Source organism: Neofelis nebulosa, chromosome 7, assembly GCF_028018385.1.
Source record: "Neofelis nebulosa isolate mNeoNeb1 chromosome 7, mNeoNeb1.pri, whole genome shotgun sequence".
Lineage (NCBI taxonomy): Eukaryota > Metazoa > Chordata > Mammalia > Carnivora > Felidae > Neofelis > Neofelis nebulosa.
The window spans coordinates 111,849,210-111,871,672 of NC_080788.1; the positions used below are offsets into that span (position 1 = coordinate 111,849,210).

A 22,463-nucleotide genomic window follows, 5' to 3' on the forward strand; every position below is an offset into this window, starting at 1 on the left:
TTTTGTCCCCGCCGGAGGAAGCCGCCCTCACGCCCAGGCCACGCCAACTCCCAGTCCCTTCCGTTTGAACGGCGCAGGAGGAAAAAAAAAAAAAAAAAACCCGGCTCTGGACCTAGTTTCTTAGAGCAACCAACTCCGAAGGAACTGCCCCCACCCCAGCGTGTTAGATTGGTTGGGATACTCGGCTTTGAGACGCATTTAAGGTCTTAGGAACTGAGCGAAGCGCTCAGGTGGCTCTGCTCTCCCGACTCCGCTTCCGCGTCTCCTCCTTGCGCCACGCCCCAGCTTTCCCTTCCCCACCCACTTGGGAGTCCGAGCTGCTCATTGGTTGCATGCCCTGCCAATCCAGCGGACGTTGACGAATCCCGCCTTAGGAAAGGCAAAGAACGTACTAAAGCGCCTACACCTGGCCGGGGGGCGCGAGCCTAACGCTCGTAAGCTGGTGGCTGCGCGCGTGGAAGGGCAGCTGGAGGCCGCTGGGGAGACCCGGTGCGGGGGCTTCATTTGCATAACGGCCAACCCCGCCTCTGAGCGCCGGCCGGGGTCCCGCCCCTCACCCAACTAGAAATCTGTTGGGCTACGGGCGGGTCACTCCGACCCAGGCAAGCCTGTGGCGGGCGGTCCTGGGAGCCGATTGGCTCCGGTAGTTTCCAGAAGGCGTCAGGGAGGCGGCTATAAGAGCAGGCAGCCGAGCAAGGGGAGTGGGAGACGGTGTCTGCGCTCGCGGTGTCTAGTGCGAGGCGACCGTTAGTTGACGCCGCAGGTTTTCTGTCCTAGGTGTTGTCGCCTAACGTCGCTTGCCTATCTTTCAGTCAGGATGTCTGCCCGCGGCCCGGCTATCGGCATCGACCTGGGCACCACCTACTCGTGCGTGGGGGTCTTCCAACATGGCAAGGTGGAAATCATCGCCAACGACCAGGGCAACCGCACCACCCCCAGCTACGTGGCTTTCACCGACACTGAGCGCCTCATCGGCGACGCCGCCAAGAACCAGGTGGCCATGAATCCCACCAACACCATCTTCGACGCCAAGAGGCTGATCGGACGGAAGTTCGAGGACTCCACGGTGCAGTCGGACATGAAACATTGGCCGTTCAGGGTGGTGAGCGAGGGAGGAAAGCCCAAAGTGCAGGTGGAGTACAAGGGAGAGATCAAGACCTTCTTCCCGGAGGAGATCTCCTCCATGGTCCTCACTAAGATGAAGGAGATCGCCGAAGCCTACCTGGGAGGCAAGGTGCAGAGCGCGGTCATCACGGTCCCGGCCTATTTCAATGACTCGCAGCGCCAGGCCACCAAGGACGCGGGCACCATCACGGGCCTCAACGTGCTGCGCATCATTAATGAGCCCACCGCGGCGGCCATTGCCTACGGCCTGGACAAGAAGGGCTGCGCCGGCGGCGAGAAGAACGTGCTCATCTTTGACCTGGGCGGCGGCACCTTCGACGTGTCCATCCTGACCATCGAGGACGGCATCTTCGAAGTGAAGTCCACGGCCGGCGACACCCACCTGGGCGGCGAGGACTTCGACAACCGCATGGTGAGCCACCTGGCGGAGGAGTTCAAGCGCAAGCACAAGAAGGACATTGGGCCCAACAAGCGCGCTGTGCGGCGACTGCGTACCGCCTGCGAGCGCGCCAAGCGCACCTTGAGCTCGTCTACGCAGGCGAGCATTGAGATCGACTCGCTGTACGAGGGCGTGGACTTCTACACGTCCATCACCCGCGCCCGCTTCGAGGAGCTCAACGCTGACCTGTTCCGCGGAACCCTGGAGCCGGTGGAGAAGGCGCTGCGTGACGCCAAGCTAGACAAAGGCCAGATCCAGGAGATCGTGCTGGTGGGCGGCTCCACCCGCATCCCCAAGATCCAGAAGCTGCTGCAGGATTTCTTCAACGGCAAGGAGCTGAACAAGAGCATCAACCCCGACGAGGCGGTGGCCTACGGGGCCGCGGTGCAGGCGGCCATTCTCATCGGGGACAAGTCAGAGAACGTGCAGGACCTCCTGCTGCTCGACGTGACCCCGTTGTCGCTGGGCATTGAGACGGCTGGCGGCGTCATGACCCCGCTCATCAAGAGAAACACCACGATCCCTACCAAGCAGACGCAGACCTTCACCACCTACTCTGACAACCAGAGCAGCGTGCTGGTGCAGGTGTACGAGGGCGAACGGGCCATGACCAAGGACAATAACCTGCTGGGCAAGTTCGACCTGACCGGGATTCCCCCCGCGCCCCGCGGGGTCCCCCAGATCGAGGTAACCTTCGACATCGACGCCAACGGCATCCTCAACGTCACCGCCGCTGACAAGAGCACCGGTAAAGAAAACAAAATCACCATTACCAACGACAAGGGTCGTCTGAGCAAGGACGACATTGACCGGATGGTGCAGGAAGCGGAGCGGTACAAGTCGGAAGATGAGGCCAATCGTGACCGGGTCGCCGCCAAAAATGCGGTAGAGTCCTATACCTACAACATCAAGCAGACGGTGGAAGACGAGAAGCTGAGGGGCAAGATTAGCGAGCAGGACAAAAACAAGATCCTCGACAAGTGTCAGGAGGTGATCAACTGGCTCGACAGAAACCAGATGGCGGAGAAAGATGAGTATGAACACAAGCAGAAAGAGCTCGAAAGAGTGTGCAACCCCATCATCAGCAAACTTTACCAAGGCGGTCCTGGCGGCGGCGGCAGCGGCGGCGGTTCTGGAGCCTCCGGGGGACCGACCATCGAGGAAGTGGACTAAGCTTGCACTCGAGTCAGCGTAAACCTCTTTTCCTTTCTCTTTTTTTTTCTTCTGTTTCTTTCCCCCCTTTGAAATGCCTTTGTGCCAAGTCTGAGGTCTGTTGCTGGAAGTCTTTAGCCCGTGTATGCATATAAAAGGAAGGGTGCAACAACTTAGTTTAATTATAAAAGGTTAGTTCTACAGTTTGATTTTTAAAACCTTTATTTGAGGTTTCTCTTTAACGCATTTTGGGTGTTTGCTGACTTGAGCATTTTTGAGTAGCTTAGTTTGTGCATGGAGATTTATTTGAAATGAGAAACCTGAAGTTTGCACACAAGTTCTGTAGAAGGTTGGTAACAATAAAACATATAGAAGCTTGAATTGTTTATTTTTATGTACTACTTTAAGATTAAAATGAACGTTTAGTAACGTTAAGGACAGGCATACTTTTTGCAAACAAATGCATAAATACAAATTTAAAGTAAAGCTGAAATTGTTGTCAAAATTACTGTCTTGGAGTTTTTACTTTTCCCTTCTTACAGTTTTAAACATGTTGGTCTTTAGGAGATTAGTATGAGGTGAAGTGTGTCTAAGTCAGTCTTGTCTAATTCTCAGATGAGATTCCTGCTTTGAATTACCAATAATTTAAGAGGAGAAGATCTGGGTAAACTTTCTCCCTCCTTTTAATAAAGAAACCAGACAGGTCTGGTGTACCCAGTGTATCCAGACTCCTTAGGCTTGGCTTAAGTGTTCAAGTAAAAATCCACCGGAATATTCCAGCAGAATACAAACTATATTCTGGGGTTAAGTATAAAGTAAACACTGGGGCAGGAGTTGTCCTCTGACAATAGCCTTAGTATGGAACAAGTTGCTTTTTGTGCATGCAGGTGCCTGAAACAAGAGCCAGCAGAGCAAACTTCAAAGCCACTTAATATTAGAGTCCAATGTAGTCAAACTTGTTTTTAACCTTAATTTTCTAGTGAAACAGCTTAACTTGTGAGCTAATAAGGCTGTGTTTTCAATAGTTACCATTACCTGGGGGATAGAGGGAGATAAAGATTTTTTTTTTTTTTTTTCTGATTTGAGAATCCTAATGCTTTTGCAATACCTGCCTTAACTCACTAGAATAGAGTTCTTTTCTAAAAGAGAAAAGTGCAAGATAGTCCTGTGTTTTGTTAATACACAACATATCCATTTTCTCATATATTTGATTTGAGATTGTTACAGATAAGAATATTGTAACCCTTTGGGATCCACTATCCTGGGCTTAAGCTTTAAAATCCACATCCGTAGGAGAAGGGGGTTCATGTTTGTATTTTTTAGCGGAATGACACTTCTGCTTTGTTCTGATTTACTCTCTTTAAGGGGAACTTGGGAGACATTCTGTAAATCTGATTGGAAAACACAGTTAACCTAATGTGTTCATCACATATAGACACTTCGATATCTCTTTTCAAGTGATGTAGATTTGCTCCATGTTGTTCATAAGATAACAGTGAATTATAGAAGCTACGTTTTTAGTAGTGGACCCTTCTGTATCATGTGGAGAGATTAATATTTTAAATAATATAAAAACTAGAGAACAAATTAGCCTAAAAATGTTGAGCTTTATAATAAGCCTGACCTACAAGAGCTGACTCGTATGTACATTAAGTTTTATTTTTTAATTTTTTCAGCAAAGTCATTTGAGTGGATGGGAGTGAAATAAAAAGGCAATATTGAAATTGTCTCAAAATAAACTTAAAAAATATTTAAGGAAATTGCTCTTTACACTGAAAAGCTGGTAACTCAGGTATTTTAATGCTAATGCCACATTGGTGGAAAGTTTTCAGCAAAGAGGCATTAAGAGTGTTTAATTAACTACAGATAGCATCACATAAATATTTGACAAATTACCTTAGTACTAACAGAATCAGGTGAATACTAGCATTAGAGTGATGTTTAACATGAATTTTTTCCAACATAATGCTCATTCTATTAACCTTTTCTTAGTCCTTTATTTGTTGAAAGCACTTATCCCTTGCTCTAACTTCAAAATATAATGGAATCTTTCTGTAAGTGCAAAAGGGCAATTTGGTAATAGTATGTTTCATTTTAGACCTTTCTTTAGAAATTAGTTTCTAAAGTATCAGAGAAAATGACCAATGGTAGTCTCTTTGACTATCCTATGGCGTGGCCTCTGGTAACTGGCCATAACACAAATATCAGTATGCAGATACTGCATTTTCTGTTATTCTGAAAAGTAATTTGCAAAACCCCCAGCCTTCTTGAGTGTTTTTAATTTTGTCTTCTCAAATTTATCTAGATCTGAATATTGCAAAGATAAAGGCACCAAACTAGCCATTCAGTGTTTCCATGGGTCATTTGAAACCGGTAACTGGATAACTCCCGGGAACTCCTTAGCAGATGTTAGATCAGCCATAGTCAAATGACAATGGAAAAAGTACTTGATGTTGGATGAGGCTAAATTACAGTTTAAGGAATAATTAGCATCACTTCAACTTGAAAGTAGTGTTACACTAGGGACTAGTCATGTCTAAGGCTAATGTAGTACATACAGAATGCTAAGGGATTAAAAACATTTCTCAGATGGGCACTTAAATCCTTACCTGAATGTCTGACTAATACAGTTCCTGTTTTGAGGCAGTAAGTCTAAACACCTGTCAAAATAAGACCTAGCAGGTTGTTTACAGGATTTGAGACCCAGAAACTTCAAAACAAGCTTACTCTAAATTTTTTATTGCATTAGTTTGATGTGTATAGTGGTAATTAATGGTTGTTCATGAGGAGATTTTTTTTTTTTTAAGTTTATTTTTGAGGAGGGGTGGAGGGGCAGAGAGAGAGAATTCCAAGTAGGCTCCATGCTCATCACAAAGCTTGAGGAGAGGCTGGATCCCACGACCGACCACGAGATCAAAACCCTGAGATCACAACCTGAGCTGAAATCAAGAGTTGGATGCTTAACCAACTGAGCCACCCAGGCACCCTCATGAGGAGGTATTAATGCTGCTCACATCTTTAAACTTAGCATGCATAATAGGATATTTACTGTATCACCTGTATGATATATCAGGGAGACTTAATGAGAATTTCTTTATCCTATGAATTGAATGTAGTTTATCATGTGCTGTGAGGCATATTCCCCTTGATTTTGAACACTGGAATTAAAGTTTTAAAGAATCTCAAATCCATACATCACAAGACAATTGCTAAGGCAGTATGTATGTTTAGGTTAAGGAACAACAACCTAAACCTAGTTTAGGTTAGGTTCAGTTGCTTCTGTATAATGTCTAAATAGAAATGAGAAAACGGTTTTGAAGGGTTATCCTTAAGCATTAAAATTAGATACAGAAAAGATACATTCCTTAAAAATTATGGATCTTAGAAAAAGAGCCCAATATTTATTCTTGAGATAGCTCTCGGAATACTTCAGGGTATATGCATTTCTGAGATTTAATAGGGTGATGTTTAGTGTTGAAATGTCTTTCCCTTAGAACAAATTAAGAAGCCATAGGTTCTTTTCCTCTTTCAGTTTAGGTTGTTTGTGAATTGAAGATTGAGGAAATAAGCAACCAAAAATGGAGTTGATCTTCAAATACTGGAATTGCTATTTTCTTACATGTTAGTTTTTATTTAATGTTTATTTTTGAGAGAGAGCATGCGAGCACAAGTGGAAGAGGGGCAGAAAGAGAGAGAGAGACAGAATCTGAAGCAGTCTCCAGGCTCTGAGCTGTCAGTGCAGAGCCCAAGGTGGAGCTCAAACAAACTGTGAGATCATGACCTCAGCTGAAGTTGGATGCTTAACCAACTGAGCCACCCAGGTGTCCCAAAAATCTTTTTTTTTTTTTTTAGAGGAAGGGAGAGGGGCAGAAGAAGAGAGGGAGAATCCTAAGCAGGCTCCATACTCAGTGCAGAGCCCAAATTGGGGCTCGATCCCACGACCCTAGGATCAAGACCTGAGCTGAAATCTAGAGTCTGTTGCTCAGCTGACTGAGCCATCCGGGCACCCCTCACATGTTAGTTTTTAAAGGTAGAATTATAATACTTTGAAAATCTCGGGGCGCCTGGGTGGCGCAGTCGGTTGAGCGTCCGACTTCAGCCAGGTCACGATCTCGCGGTCCGTGAGTTCGAGCCCCGCGTCAGGCTCTGGGCTGATGGCTCGGAGCCTGGAGCCTGTTTCCGATTTTGTGTCTCCCTCTCTCTCTGCCCCTCCCCCGTTCATGCTCTGTCTCTCTCTGTCCCAAAAATAAATAAAAAACTTTGAAAAAAAAATTAAAAAAAAAAAAAAAAAAAAGAAAATCTCTCCATTATGACTTTTTCATATATAAGCATACATTATATTCAGTTAATGTCTTTGGCCTAAAATCTGCGATCAGCAATTTAGTTCTATCTTACATGCTCTTAGTTACATGACCTTGAGAAGTTTCTCTTCATTAGGCAAACAAAACAAAACAATTTCCCTCACAGGACACTTGAAACTGTTAAATATTTAGAATAGTACCTTTATCCCTACTTTATAACATCATGAATTGTTTTTTTAAAGGGAAAACTTTTTGTCATGTTCCTTTTATGTAGATCATTGGAGTTCTCAACTCTTATTTTTTACCTTAATTTTGTACATTAGACAGCTTGAAGTTAATCTATCGTGAAGTATAAAAGGTCTTTGGTTTTCTGTTTGCATTTCTTCATTCACTGGGATAAACTGAAGAGGCTGACTGAAGTGTGGTCTTCCTGATAATGGTTGTGAGGTGAATGGATTCTACCCAGAGTCCTTGGTGTTTCTCAGACCTCTGTGGAGCTTCAGCTCATTTCTCCCTGTCCTCCCTACCCCAAGTGATATACATTGTTAGATGAAAAACTCTTAGTGACTGGGGTTTTCTTACTCCTATTTCAAGTGAGCCATTCACCATGTATAATAGGCCAGTCCTGAGGCCACAGCCTCAAAGCCCCACTGCCAGTGGATAGGTGGGTTTCCATATCATCTGAACAGCAGTGGACTGGAGTGGAACATGAATCTAGCTGATTACAGTTTTATACCACCGGAACCAGTGATTATGTGTTATCAAGTAGACTGGGAGGGCGAGGTAAGGGGAAGCAGTGGGATGGCTACTGCCATACGTTTTAAATTTATGGGAGTAAAGTTACCAACTATTTACTGAGGAACTCTTAACCGTATTAGGCTACGGGGATAAAACAAAGGCAGAATATATTAGGCATTCTCAATAATGTAGTGATATCTAGCATTGCTTACATCAGTGTTGGAAGGGAAAAAAAAATACCAACGTCTGCGTATCTACTCGGTTGCAAGAAGGAATTAGAAGACACATGATTTGAAAAGTGAAAAGCGGACACGTGAAAATGTTATTGAATACTCATGGACACGAAGCAAGTTTTCTTAGGGCAACACTAATTTTGAGTTCGGAAGGGCGGTGCTTTATACACATTCCTCCTTAAAAATCCTCCTAATTCCTGATTTGGGTATCTTCGGACAGAGGTTCAGAGTTGCCTTGCCCTGGGTCAACACATCTAGTTATGCAGTAGAACCAAGTTAAGAAACCTGATTTCCACGCATCCTTCCCTGAACCTCCCCCACACCCCCATCGACTTAATCCCAACCTGGATTTGAAATTTAGTGCTAGTAAATCGGGACAAAGGGATCTTCCCTATGAAACTGGATCTTGGTATTCCAATTACGAACGAAGACAATTCAGTGCTTTGCCTCACAGCAGGAAGGCCAGGTAGAATCGACCCCTGCAGAAATAACCCCTGGGCAGCTACACCACGGATACGCCAAAAAGGCGCCACGGCAAAGGTAGAAAGTAGACGGAGCCCCGCGAGGGCCGGACCGGGCGGAGGCGCCTCCCGCACCGCGTGCGCAGCCTCGCAGCGCCGCGGCCCCTCTGCCCGCCCGCTGCGTCCGCTGAGCCCGCGGCGGAAGCAGGGTCCCCGCCCCCCTCCGCCCTCCGCCCTGCGGCCACGGTTGCCCAGCGCGAGCGCGCAGTTGCCTGGGCGACAGTGAGGGGCTGGCTGGGAGAGGCCATGCATCAGGTGACGGTGCCGGAGCTTTATTCCCGGAGGAAGCGGGCAGAGGGACAGGGGGCTTCCTCGCCGGAGGTAAGCGCAGCCTTCCTTGGTCGCCCCCACTCCCGAGGCAGGGGCAGGCCGGCCCTGCCGCCTCCTCCCGGCCCGCAGCTCCCGGGGCGCCCTCCACCCCGACTCAGCTCCGGCCGAGCGGCACTCAGAGATGTGGGCAGCTGTGCCTACGAAACCCAAACTATGGAGGTGTACTCGGCCAAAGGGCAGAATTGAATCCTGGCTCCTCACCGGGATATTTAGATGTTTATGAAAGTTCCACCTCACCACCTCTAATTTGTTGGTTGCAAAAGAAATAGCCTTCCTGCGCAGGAAGCTGTCCTGCTCGGGGCCGGGGGGGGGGGGGGGGGCGGTGCGATCCGCGGAAAGCAAAGGCTGGTGGGTTGGAAGCTACCACTACTGAAAAAGTAAGCTGGTTCTTTGCCTACTTCCTCTGGGCGGTGTCGGTTCGAGCAGGCTCCCCTGCCTGTTGTGAGTGTCTTAACTCCTCTGTTGAGGCTGCCCTGGGCATCAGTTTATTGTGGTCTGAGTCGCAGTTCACAGTTCATCAGGTCAGTTGCTATGATGAGCCTTGAGACAGTAGTGCAGGCTAAGTGAAGTTTCCTTCCTTCCCTTCCTTTTCCTCCTCTTTCCCTTATTTCTCTTTTCCTTCTTTTCTACCGAAACTACATCTGAAAACAAGATGGGTAAAATCCTGGCTTCAAGATAAAAACAAACCAACCCCACAACACTTGAAGATACTACATCTTTATTGAATAAAGAGCGGCTAGTGGGAATTGTTAAAAGCTCATTATGCCATGTGTATTGTAAATTGAGTTTTTAATTATATTTGCTGCAATCATTTCATTTTACAGCAGTTGGGATTACGATTAGGGATGTGGTACTGGAAAGATGAAACCAGAACTCTTGAATTCAGAAGGTAAATTTTTTTAAAACCTTATTGTAGCTTTTATAAAAATTGCATGTGCCCGGAGTAAAAAAAAAAAAAAAATTTCAAGCAATACAGAAGAATATAATGAGCAAAATAAATACCTGCTGAAATCCAACCATCTAGAGAAAACCATTTTGGTGAGCAGCCGTCCAGATATCATTTTCTGATAAATTTATCAGCTGCTTCCTATGGACCAGACACTGTGCTAATCAGTTTGCCAACCGTTTCAAAAAGCTGCATGTTCATCCAGTTTTACAGATGAAGAAACTGAAGTCAAAGGGTTAAGCAATTGGAGGAAAACTAAGTGACTTGGCCAAATCACACAGCTCACAGGTGACTAAGATGATTGAAATCTAGGTCTGTTTGGCTCAGGGTACATACTCTTAACTGCTTTATAAAATTGCCTCTTTGAGTTGTAGAAATATAATTGTGCATTAACGGGACCGTATTATACTTGCTGCGCAATAGACGGCCAATTCTACAACGTAAAATTATTAAATTAGAAAAAACTGGTTTTAATCTCCATTGAGAAAATACTCTATTAAGTGCATAACTAAACTAATAATACTAGCCACTGTCTGCCGTGCTGTGTGCCTATTATGTGCCCGACATTTGCATGTTTTCTGATTTTTAAACAGCCATGGAAAGTGAGCATTATTATCTCCATTTTAGAGGTGAAGAAATAAGGCTCAGGAGACTGAGCAATTGAACCAAAGTCCTACAGCCAGTAAGTAGCAAAACTGACATTTTGAACCACAGTTTGTCTGATGCCAGAGCCCTTCCCGCCATAGACAGTGTCTCCCTCCTTTAGACTGTAAGCCCCTCAGTGGCAGAAACTGTCTTATTCATCTTTGTGTCCCTTGAAGGAGCTGTCTGTAGAACTTCACAGAGTAGGCCCTCACCAGACGTTTATTGAATATTTCAATACACCAACTAGATTCAAGTAGAGGAAGGCTAGAGGCAGGGGACCAGTTTAAAAGCTAGCTGTGGGAGGTTTACAGATAGCTGCCCAGGTACGAAACCATGAGTCGGCATGAAGTCCACGTTAGGAGGAATAGAGAGAAGGGTACAGGACCAAGAAATACTTAAGAGGTGGAACTGACAGGATTTTGGATAGAATGGATAAGATGTGAAGGGAGAGGGAGAGGAGGTGCTTAGGCTGACTGCCAGTGTCTCTCTTGGGTGATGGGGTGGCTGCAATTGCCCTTCTCCTGTATACAGAATAACAGACAAAACTGTGATGTGCCTGAGGTTACTATGACATGTTCACATACACATGTCTCTTAGGCTGTTGGACAAATGGGGCTGGAGGTCAGGAGAGGCTAAGCAGATGTAGTTTATAGTTACATCATAGGTAAAATGACATTTGATGGCAATTAAACAATAATTTAAAAAATCAAATTTTACATTTTATAGAATGTTTGTTTCGGTATTGCTGAGTAGTTTGTCATTTCCAAAGTGGTGATCTCAGTTTTTTTGTCTGCAAATGTGTCACAAAATTCTGTTGTCCAGCTCCCAAAATATCACACTCAGTGAGTGTGAGATAGACAGTGAGAAGGACAGAAAGAGCATTGGGATTAGCCCGCCACGATAATGGAGTCAAAATACAAGTAAAATATATGTTACAACACCAGATAATGTGGGTAGAAATTTTAAGTGCCAAAATGTTCTTTTCTCAATCTTCATGTATATTTAAAGGCCATCTCAGTCCTCTCTTTTTTGATGAAGGTGGACCATACTTTTTACTTACTGACATTCTTTGTAAATGAAATTAATTTGCAGTATATTTCAAACTGATTTTCAGTGTGACTGGTAACTCCGATAACTAAAATCCTTGCAAGTCTGATTTTGCTAGTTTTTTTTTCTTACAGCGTTATTAAAGTTTTTTTAGGCAAATGTAACATTTGAAACTTTTTGTATGGGAAGATAGGTGCCTGGGTGGCTCAGTTGGTTAAGCATCTGACTGTTGATTTTGGCTCGGGTTGTAATCTCGTGGTTCATGGGCTTGAGCCCCATGTAACGCTCTGCTCTGACCGTATGGAGATTGCTTGGGATTCTCTCTCTCCCTCTCTCTCTGCCCCTTCCCTGCTTGCTCTCTCTGTCTCTCTCTCAAAATACCTAAATAAACACTAAAACAATTTTTTAAACTTTTTTTAAATGTTTATTTTTGAAAGAGAGCAGGACAGAGCATGAAGGGGGGCAGGGGGCAGAGAGAGATGGAGACACATGACCCAAAGCAGGCTCCAGGCTCTGAACTGTCAGCACAAAGCCCGACGTGGGGCTCAAACTCAAGAGGTACGAGGTCATGACCTGAGCTGAAGTCCCACGCTCAACCGACTGAGCCACCCAGGTGCCCCCAAAAAACTTTTTGTAATGGAAGATTTCAAGGATATACAAAAATGGGAGAAGGCTATAATGAACTCCAACATTCCCATGATGCAGCATGAACAGTCACCAAATTAAGATCCACTTCATATCATCCACACCCATCTACTCCACCTCTTGATTATTTTTAAGCAAATTCCAGACATCGTACCATTTCATCTATAAATATCTCAGTCTTTATCTCAAAAAATAAGCACTCTCTTAAAAATAAACCTTACTATTTATGCATTTACAAATGGAAATGGTAATTTCTTTATATCATCATATATTCAATTTGCATTCAGATATCTACTCTTCTCAACCTTTCAGTTTCTGGCTTCTTTCCTGAATGAGTGGCACTGGAAATCTTTTTTTTTAAATTAATTAATTAATTTTTAAATTTACATCCAAGTTAGTTAGCATATAGTACAACAAGGATTTCAGGAGTAAATTCCAGTGATTCATCCCCTAGGTATAACAGCCAGTGCTCATCCCAACAAGTGTCTTCCTTAATGCTCCTTACCCATTTAGCCTATCCCCCCTCCTACAACCCCTCCAGCAACCCTCTGTTCTCTATATTTAAGAGTCTCTTTTGCCTTGTCCCCCTCTCTGTTTTCATTTTATTTTTGCTTCCCTTCCCTTATGTTCATATGTTTTGTATCTTAAAGTCCTCATATGAGTGAAATCATGTGATATTTGTCTTTCTCTGACTGATTTCACTTAGCATAATACCCTCTAGTTCCATCCACATAGTTGCAAATGGCAAGAGTTCATTCTTTTTGATTGCTGAGTAATACTCCATCACACACACACACACACACACCACATCTTCTTTATCCATTCCTACACCAATAGACATTTGGGCTCTTTCCATACTTTGGCTATTGTTGATAGTGCTGCCCTAAACGTCGGGGTGCATGTGTCCCTTCAAAACAGCACACCTGTATCCCTTGGATAAATATCTAGTAGTGCAATTGCTGGGTCGTAAGGTAGTTCTATTTTTAATTTTTTGAGGAACCACCATACTGTTTTCCAGAGTGGCTGCACCGGCTTGCATTCCCACCAGCAATGCAAGAGATCCTCTTTCTCTGCATCCTCCCCAACATCTGTTGTTGCCTGAGTTGTTAATGTTAGCCATTCTGACAGGGGTGAGGTGGTATCTCGTTGTGGTTTTGATCTGTATTTCCCTGATGATGAGTGATGTTGAGCATTTTTTCATGTCGGTTGGCCATCTGGATGTCTTTGGAGAAGTGTCTATTCATGTCTTTTGTCCATTTCTTCACTAGATTATTTGTTTTTTGGGTGTTGAGTTTGATAAGTTCTCTATAGATTTTGGATCCTAACCCTTTTTCTGATATGTCCTTTGCAAATATCTTCTCCCATTCCGTTGGTTGCCTTTTACTTTTGCTGATTGTTTCCTTCTCTGTGCGGAAGCTTTTTATTTTGATGAGGTCCCAATAGTTCATTTTTGCTTTGGTTTCTCTAGCAACACGGAGATGTGTTGAGTAAGAAGTTGCTGCAGCTGAGGTCAAAGAGGTTTTTGCCTGCTTTCTCCTCTAGGATTTTGATGGCTTCCTGTCTTATGTTTAGGTCTTTCATCCATTTTGAGTTTATTTTTGTGTATGGTGTAAGAAAGTGGTCCAGGTTCATTTTTCTGCATGTTGCTGTCCAGTTTTCCCAGCATCATTTGGGGAAGAGACTGTCTTTATTCCATTGGATATTCTTTCCTGCTTTGTCAAAGATTAGTTGGCCATACGTTTGTGGGTCCATTTCTGGGTTCTCTATTTTGTTCCATTGATCTGAGTGTCTGTTTTTGTGCAAGTGCCATCCTGTCTTGAGGATTACAGCTTTGTAATACAGCTTGAAGTCCAGGATTGTGATGCCTCCAGCTTTGGTTTTCTTTTTCAGGATTGCTTTAGCTATTCAGGGTCTTTTGTGGTTCCATACAAATTTAGGATTGTTTGTTCTAGCTCTGTGAAGAATGCTGGTGTTATTTTGATAGGGATTGCATTGAATATGTAGATTGCTTTGGGTAGTATTGACATTTTAACAATATTTGTTCTTCCAATCCAGGAGCATGGAATATTTTTCATTTTTTTTGTGTGTGTGTTGTCTTCAGGTTTTTCATAAACTTTCCATAGTTGTTTTTTTTTTTTTTTTTTTTTTTGTCCATAGTTTTCAATGTATAGATTTTTCACCTCTTTGGGTAAGTTTATTCCTAGGTATTTTATGGGTTTTGGTGCAATTATAAATGGGATTGATTCCTTGATTTCTCTTTCTGTTGCTTCATTATTGGTGTATAGGAATGCAACTGATTTCTGTGTATTGATTTTATATCCTGGGACTTTGCTGAATTCATGGATCAGTTCTAGCAAGTTTTGGTGGAATGTTTTGGGTTTTCCATATAGAGTATCGTGTCATCTGTGAAGAGTGAAAGTATGACTTCCTCCTGTGGCATTGGAAATCTTACCCTTCAGAGAAGACCTTGCTCTCTCTGTCACTGGCAGTACCCCAAGAGGGATAACTGTATCGGAATAAAACAGGATATCCATAACCTCCACACAAGAAATGGACGCACAGTAATGGGTAGGGAAAGGATGGTCATTCTTTCTTTTTTTTTTTTTTTTTTTTGAGAGAGAGAGAGAGCACGCAAATGCACGAGTAGGGGTGGGGGTGGTAGAGGGAGAGAGAAGGAAATCTTAAACAGGACTTGATCCCACAGCTCTGGAATCATGACTTGAGCTGAAATCAAGAGAGGGACGCTCAACTGACTGAGCCACCCAGGTGCCCTAGGCATTATTTCTTAATAGGCAGTTAAGGAAGAGACCTCAAAGAGTGGTTTGCAGGAAGACTTGGGTTCAAATCCTAGCTCTCCCACTTGCTAGGTGATTATCATTTGTCAGGTTACTTAGCCTCGCTAATTATCGGTTCCCTTGTCTATAAAATGAAATCATAATGCCTTGTGAGGAGTAAATGAGGGTATTGCATAACTCATCAGCATGCATGCCCATTGCTTATTTCTTTTTTTAATTTTTTTTTAACGTTTATTTATTTTTGAGACAGAGACAGAGCATGAACAGGGGAGGGTCAGAGAGAGGGAGACACAGAATCTGAAACAGGCTCCAGTCTCCAAGCTGTCAGCACAGAGCCCGACGCGGGGCTCGAACTCATGGACTGCGAGATCGTGACCTGAGCCCAAGTCGGCTGCTCAACCGACTGAGCCACCCAGGTGCCCCCATTGCTTATTTCTTAAAGAGGGAATAACTTTCTTCATAGGCCACCTCTGGGTTGTCCCATGAGGCAGGCTTCTCCCTGACATAGTGTCAGCAGTCCTACCCCTTCTACTCACAGCTGGGAGAGAACCAGCAGTTTGCTTGCATGAGTCTTTGCCAAGGTCATTGACTCCCCTGAGGACATACAGCTGAGGAAACTATACCTCCAGAAGCCTGAACTTCTCTCATCTTTCATAATGGCCTGAGAGAAGAGTCTAATAACCAACTGAGGAGCTCTAATTTGTGTGGAAGCCAAGAGTGGTCCAACCCTCTGCATTTTAGTGGTGGGTTCTAGGGGAAAATAAGATTTTTTTTCTCCTCACTTATTTCAGGGCAAAGGGAAATGACATGATTATGTTGTAATATTAGAAATGTAACAAAATGTGGTCTGAGAAAGGCGCAGATTCTAACTGGGTTGCCAGGTGGAGACCGCGGGAGGGCACAGAACGAGCTCAGACTGCTGTTTGGCAGCCAATCAGAGGTACAATTCAAAGGACAGCTTTTAGTTATTACTAGTGACACTTCCTAGTGATTTCAAATGCACTGTGAACGTAGGCTGCCTGTAGAGCTACAGCAGGGCCCTCAAGAGGGAGAAATCCTTCCCACTAGCTGAGGTAGAGAATGACTTCAGTCAAGTGAAATGCCACTCAGACAAGTGTGAAGTAGGGAAGGCATGTCCGAAGGTCAGAGAATAAGGACTAGGGGTTTAGCAGTACATGTCAGACTATTGGCTAAGGACAGGCACTCAGTGTCTTATTTTAAGGTGCTCTCATCTCAAATCATCTCAGGCAAATAGGGTAGGACGCTTTGAATTATAGGGATAAGACTGAGAAAAGGGCAGGAGACAGCAGTTTTATTGGGTATATCTATCTTCTCTTCTAGAGAGAAGAGAAACCCTGGGAGGGCTGGTGACCTGTGACTTCCTTAGCGTGGGGTAGGAAAGTTAACAGCCAATGGCTTGTAAGTGGCTAAAACCATGTGATGATCCAAGGAAAAATGTGAAAAAACTTTGTGTCCTTGTTTAGGATGGTTATATGAAAGAAGGAGGTACTAATCTGCACAAGGCATCTAGCAAGGAGAAACGGCTTCAAGGAGCCATTAGAAAATGTCAGGATATTTGGGGGATTTGATTATTTTGTTAAAGACTATCTAAATGGTCTGTCAATATAACATATCAACCATATAGTGTTTCTTTATATGTGCCTCTATCAACTTTTTCTTAGTTATGCAGGTAATAAGTCAATATGTTCTTGTTTAAAAACTCGAATAATATGGAAGTATACAGATTGGAAGGTAGATCTCTTCATCACCATTTCACCTCTCTGCCCCTTCTGATCCCCTGTCTCTTTCTGGCAGTAGCCACCATCAACATTTGATATTCTTCCATTTCTTTTTACCCACCCACGCCCTCAGTAGTTCAGCATACCTTCCCAGCATACCCAATCCTTGGAGACCGTGGATAAGAGGAGCACCAGAAATAATGAAAACCTTAGAAATCGTCCACTGACCAGCTCAGTACCAATTGTCTTTTTTTTTTTTAAGTTTGTTTGTTTATTTATTTACTTATTTATTTTGAGAGAGTCACAGTGTAAGTGGGGGAGGAGCAGAGACGGAGGGAGAGAGAGAATCACAAGCAGACTCCATGCTGCCAGCACAGAGCCTGACATGGGGCTTGAACTCACGAACCTGCGAAATCATGACCTGAGTGAAACCTAGAGTCTGACGCTTAACCAACTGTGCCACCCAGGCGCCCCTGGTGCCAATTATCTTTAAAAAAAAAAAAAAAGTTGAAAAATGCAAAGAATCAGTCCCTTGCGGGGACACGATGTATATGCTTTTAGGAACTAACCTCTTCTACAACCCGAACACTGCTAGGAGGTTGGCAGAAACTCCGGGAAGAAGACAGAGTCAAACAGATTAACTTTATTATTCCCATGGAGAGGTATTTCTGTAAAATAATTACTTTGTGAGTAACATCAATCCCAGAAAATTTTCAGATGAAGTTGTTTTATAACTGTTGCGTCAAAAAACAAAACAAAAACACCCAACTGTTAAAAAACACACACAAAACTGTTGTGTCCACAGGGAGATAAAGAAAATATATATGATTGATATCCATCTTTAGAGAATGAGTAAAGTCTGGGGGAATGTGCTTCCATTACTACACCTACACGTAAGCAGAAAGACAAGAAACTGTGGCAGAGATTAGGCTTCCGGGTTGTGTTATTGTGGCATTGTTTCAGGCGGAAAAATAAAAATCGTAATCCACAGTGGGTTTCCAAACCAGTGTATTTGGTAGACCCCACAATTCTCTGAGAAAATGCATGCTCTATAAGGCAGGAACCACATCCTGCTGGTCTACAAAACGTTTTTCTGGGTGGGGAGGGGGGTGGCACCTGGGTAGCACAGCCAGTTGAGCATCCGACTTTGGCTCAGGTCATGATCTCGGAGTTTGTGAGTTCGAGCCTGCATTGGGCTCTGTGCTGATAGTTGGGAGCCTGGAGCCTGCTTCGGATTCTGTGTCTGCCTCTCTCTGTGCCCCTCCCCTACTCATGCTCTGTCTCCCTCCGTCTCTCTCTCTCTCTCTCTCTCTCTCTCTCTCTCAAAAATAAATAAACATTAAAAATTTTTTTTAAAATGTTTTTCTGGGTTTTTCTATTTAGCATTTGCTGATATTCCTAAGGGTCTGTGCATTGACTCTAACAGGCACCATTTTCTTTTCTTTTCTTTTTAAAAATAAATTTTTAAAAAATGTTTATTTATTTTTGACACAGAGAGCATGAGCAGGCAAGGGGCAGAGAGAGAGGGAGACACAGAATCCGAAGCAGGCTCCAGGCTCCGAGCTGTCTGCACAGAGCCCGACGCGAGGCTCGAACTCACAGACCGCGAGATCATGACCTGAGCCGAAGTCGGACGCTCAACTGACTGAGCCACCCAGGCGCCCCACCATTTTATTTTCAACGTCAGAGCAATGTGTGACGGAGTGTGGCCTCATAGTATATGTTTGTTGCTCCGTCGTGGTCCCTTGTTAGCCCCATTACTGCTTAGTAAATGTTTGTACAACTATAGAGTTTAAGACACCCTGATAAGTAAAGGGTCTCGATACCTCCCAAGAGATAGTCAAGGCCCTTACAAGAGTCCACAGCAGTGACAACTGAGATGCTGCTCGGGAGGCCGGATTGCCTGGTAGGTAAGCACATGGCTCTGAGGCTAGAGATCCTGGGCCCCAATCCAGGCTCTGACACATGCTAAGTGATCTTGGTCAAGCTACTTACCTCTTTCTGAGCTTCAGTTTTTCTCATGTGTAAAAATGGCTATACAAGTAATATTAGAGTAATCATACTAGTAATCATAGAATTGCTGTGAGGACTAAGATTGTGCCTAAAAGCACTTGGTGCACAAGTGCTCAATAAATAAAAACATCTCTCCAAACTTACTGTGAGCTTTCTGTTTCTTGTGAAGTTACTACATCATCTTCAGAATGAAATGTTTCGTGTATGGTGGTATTCTGGAGGCTGCTGATACGTAGAGGCTGAATATAAAGTCTGAAATGTTCATCTTTTTTTCTAGATGGTTGTTCCATATGTAAATACACGAATTGAGGACCTCTGTGCCCGAGATTCTCCTCACACTCCACTCATGACATATGCTAGTCCTGAGATGCCATGAGTTACTGTTGTGATAGCATCAGTCTTCATAGGAAGGTGCGGTTCCTAATTTTCTCATTTCTATTACAGTTTTACACCTGCAGTGGATCTCAAGGAAAAAGGAAAGAAAGGCAAAGCAATACACTTTGCTGAAATTGATGGTCCGGCTTCAGACAGGTACCTTCACTTCCCAACTGTGGCAGTGCTGCTGATAGCACCTCTTAGCAGAATGACTCAAGTGTTTACAAACTCTAAGAAAATGTCATTCCCATTATCTGAGGTTGAAATGCAGATACCTGTTAAGGAAAGAACATGCGCTATTTGACAATTGTGGGAGGAGTTATATCAGCCCCTGTAAATGTATCCCGGTGATAATTTGGCTCTTAGCAAATTTTCAACATTTTATACTTAAATTTTTTTTTACCTTATTTTAGAGAAAGAGTGTGCATAGGAGTGAGCAGGGGAGAGGCAGAGGGAGAGAAGGAGAGAATCTCAAACAGGCGTCATGCCCAGTGTGGAGCCCAACACGGGGCTCAATCCCATGACTCTGGGATCATGACTTGGGCCCCCACCAATAGTCAGACACTCAACTGACTGAGCCACACAGGCGCCCCTATACTTTTTTTTTTTTTTATTCTGAATATGGTAGCTGCACCATAAATACATGATCTTAATAGATGATCTAAATGATCTGTTTTGGATGGAATTGGCATTTACATTTTCTATCAGGTAGTGTGCATTTCTCCTAACCCTAGCATGGTAAATATAATGTTTAATAAAATGCATTCCAAAATTCTCCTACATTAAACCAAACCCATTTTTGGGTTTTGACGTTCAGGCTCTCCTTACTTGATAGTAAAAGCCTCATGCATCTCAGGATCAATTACATACAGTTTCAAATCTTTCAAGTCACTGCTAGAGACTGTTCCATTCCAAAACAGGTTGACGGATAAAAAGCTTGCTTCAAGAGACGATAAGTCACTTAAAGCCTTAGAGAAGCGAGGTCAGCAGGGCAACGTGACGCTCCATGATGCTAAATGTGAGTAGCTGGTTCATCATCCACACATATCGTATGGGGGGTGAACCTCTGAGGCCGCCCTCTGTCCCTCTGTCCCTCTTTCAATTGTCCATCTTTGCTCCTTTCAGTTGTTGCTTTGTTTTTACTACAAGATAATGAGATGCAGCGGATCTGTTCCTTTACAACATTTATGAGGTATGTAGTGCTCATGAGAAGTTTTATATCTTTTATCCTTAGTTCAAAGTAATTCCGCCTGATAAATGGTGAACAAATCTGGTTTTTGGAGAAAGGGCATGGGACTGGCTCTGTGCAAGCCATCCCCTCAGACTGAGACCAAAGCGATGAGGCCGGAAGTCACAGCAGCCCAAAATAAAGCCCTAGGGCAAGGAGAATGGATAGCATGTTATCAAGAGTCCCATAGAGACTACATTATGTTTATATAATAGTAAGAGGGTATACTCGTTTACTAAAGACCCATTTTCTCCGTTTTTGGAGCCCCAGCAAGTACTAGGTGTGTGACTCTGGGTGAAGCTTCTTGACCTTTCTAAGCCTGTTTCCTCAGATATGAAATCGGAAGTTGTTGTGTCTCCCTATGCCTGTGGGTGGAGGATGCTTCTCAGGGTGCCGCACTTGAGCGTGCTCAGTGAGAAGTTCCCAACGATTGGCAGCCCTCCCAGGTTCCCTTACATTTAGTGAAGGCTGTTTGTGGCAAACACCTTAGGCTTTATTCCACAACAGGGGCACACTCCTCCCGACGACGACGACAGGGCAAGCTGGGAGCACTAGGGAGTCAGTGTCCCTTCGGTCAGCGCTGTGCGAGGAGGGAGTGTTGGTAGAAAAAGATCCTAACTTTCATCCGTCAAGATAACTCTGAGAAGTTTTCCCCGCCGGGACTGAACTACATTTGTCCACGGGGATAACCAACTTGTTAACCACCCCCTTTGTGGGCTTCCTTCCCTTTCCTGTCTCACTTCCCTACCCCACAACTGATGTTTCCTGTGCGCACATCCCACGTCTTTGTCTCAGAGTCTGTTTCTGGGAGAACCCACCCTAGGACAGGGACATATTAATGTCGTGGGAAAAAAATCTGCAGTGCTCACGTTCATCCTGTTGTCAAGGTATAGTTGAAGAAAGAATGTCAGTAAGAATTTCCACTTGCTAGAAAGAAAGTGGCAAAAATCTTGTAAGAGTATTTAGAAAGAAGACAAAGGCTTCTAATTTTTCCTTGTAGGACTGCCTTTGCTGCATGCATCCCACAGTAGTTTTTAAACAAATCAGATTGTGAATCAATGCAACCTTTTCCTCGAGCAAAACCATGAAACTTTAATATGCTCTACACTATGCCCTAGCAGTTTCACTCCGAGGAAGTTACTCAGAAATGTGGCCATCAGGATAATTACTGCAGCAGTATTGATAACATTTCTAAAAGACCTACATATCCATCAATAGAGGACTATTTAAGTAAATTGTGAGTTATAGAATATTTTACCCAGTTGTTTAAGAGAATGAGGAAAATCGATCCATAGTATCAAGGAAAGAGGTCCATGCTAAGCAGGTAAGTGACAAAAGCAAGTTGCAAAGACTTGTGTGTACAGTGTTATCTTCTTTGCTACCAAAGAAAAATTTAAGGCATATATTCATGCGTGTGTATGTAGGTGTGTTGGTGGGGGAAGACCTTCTATGTAATTGTCTATGCTTTGGAAAGTGTAGAAAGGATTCAGGCCACTCTTAGCAGCGGCTGCCACTTGGAAGTAGGATGCTAGCAAGGGAGGAGAGGACTTTTTACTTTACACATTTGTGTACATTTTTTCAAGAATGGGAAAATATTATTTGTATAATAAAAACTTATTAAAAGTGAAAAGTAATTAATAAACAAAACTATAGTTTAGCGTGTGACCTCCCAAAAAGTTTTGGTTACAAAAATCCGATTTCTTACATCTTCAATAGTATAGTAGACAGAATTTTTAAGTTTTTTTGTTTGTTTGTGTTTTTTGAGAGAGAAAGAGTGTACTGTGCAACTAGGGGAGGGACAGAGAGAAAGAGGGAGAGAGAGAATCCTAAGCAGGTTCCTTGCTGATCAGAATGGGATCCGATCTCAGGAACCATGAGACCATGACCTGAGCTGAAATCAAGAGTTGGACCCAGGTGCCTCAGTAGATAGAATTTTATTTTATTTATTTATTTATTAAAAAAATTTTTTTAATATTTATTTATTTTTGAGACAGAGAGAGACAGAGCATGAATGGGGGAGGGTCAGAGAGAGGGGGAGACACAGAATCCAAAGCAGCCTCCAGGCTCCGAGCTGTCAGCACAGAGCCTGACGCGGGGTTCAAACTCATGGACCATGAGATCGTGACCTGAGCCGAAGTCAGATGCTCAACCAACTGAGCCACCCAGGTGCCCCAGTAGATAGAATTTTAAA

General features: G+C 43.8%; 2 protein-coding genes across 4 annotated transcripts in view; both read left to right on the top strand.

Annotated features, from left to right (window-relative positions):
- The first annotated feature begins 498 nt into the window (after positions 1–498).
- On the top strand, positions 499–3,221 carry HSPA2 (heat shock protein family A (Hsp70) member 2). Its single transcript, XM_058739300.1, has 2 exons — positions 499–643; positions 778–3,221. The coding sequence occupies exon 2, from the start codon at positions 818–820 to the stop codon at positions 2,735–2,737; it is 1,920 nt and encodes a 639-aa protein (XP_058595283.1). The 5' UTR covers positions 499–643; positions 778–817; the 3' UTR covers positions 2,738–3,221.
- Positions 3,222–8,600: 5,379 nt separating this feature from the next.
- PPP1R36 (protein phosphatase 1 regulatory subunit 36) overlaps positions 8,601–22,463 on the top strand; it is a 48,411-nt gene continuing 34,548 nt past the window's right edge. For all 3 annotated transcript variants that reach the window (XM_058739307.1, XM_058739310.1, XM_058739309.1), the window contains exons 1-5: positions 8,601–8,830; positions 9,664–9,728; positions 19,114–19,200; positions 19,965–20,062; positions 20,170–20,236. In XM_058739307.1, the coding sequence (XP_058595290.1) occupies positions 8,756–8,830; positions 9,664–9,728; positions 19,114–19,200; positions 19,965–20,062; positions 20,170–20,236 (392 nt within the window). In that variant the 5' untranslated portion in view covers positions 8,601–8,755. The remainder of the gene's footprint in view (positions 8,831–9,663; positions 9,729–19,113; positions 19,201–19,964; positions 20,063–20,169; positions 20,237–22,463) is intronic.

Coding starts and splice junctions, on each gene's coding strand:
- HSPA2 (XM_058739300.1), top strand. CDS start 818: ATGTCTGCCCGCGGCCCGGCTATCGGCATCGACCTGGGCACCACCTAC.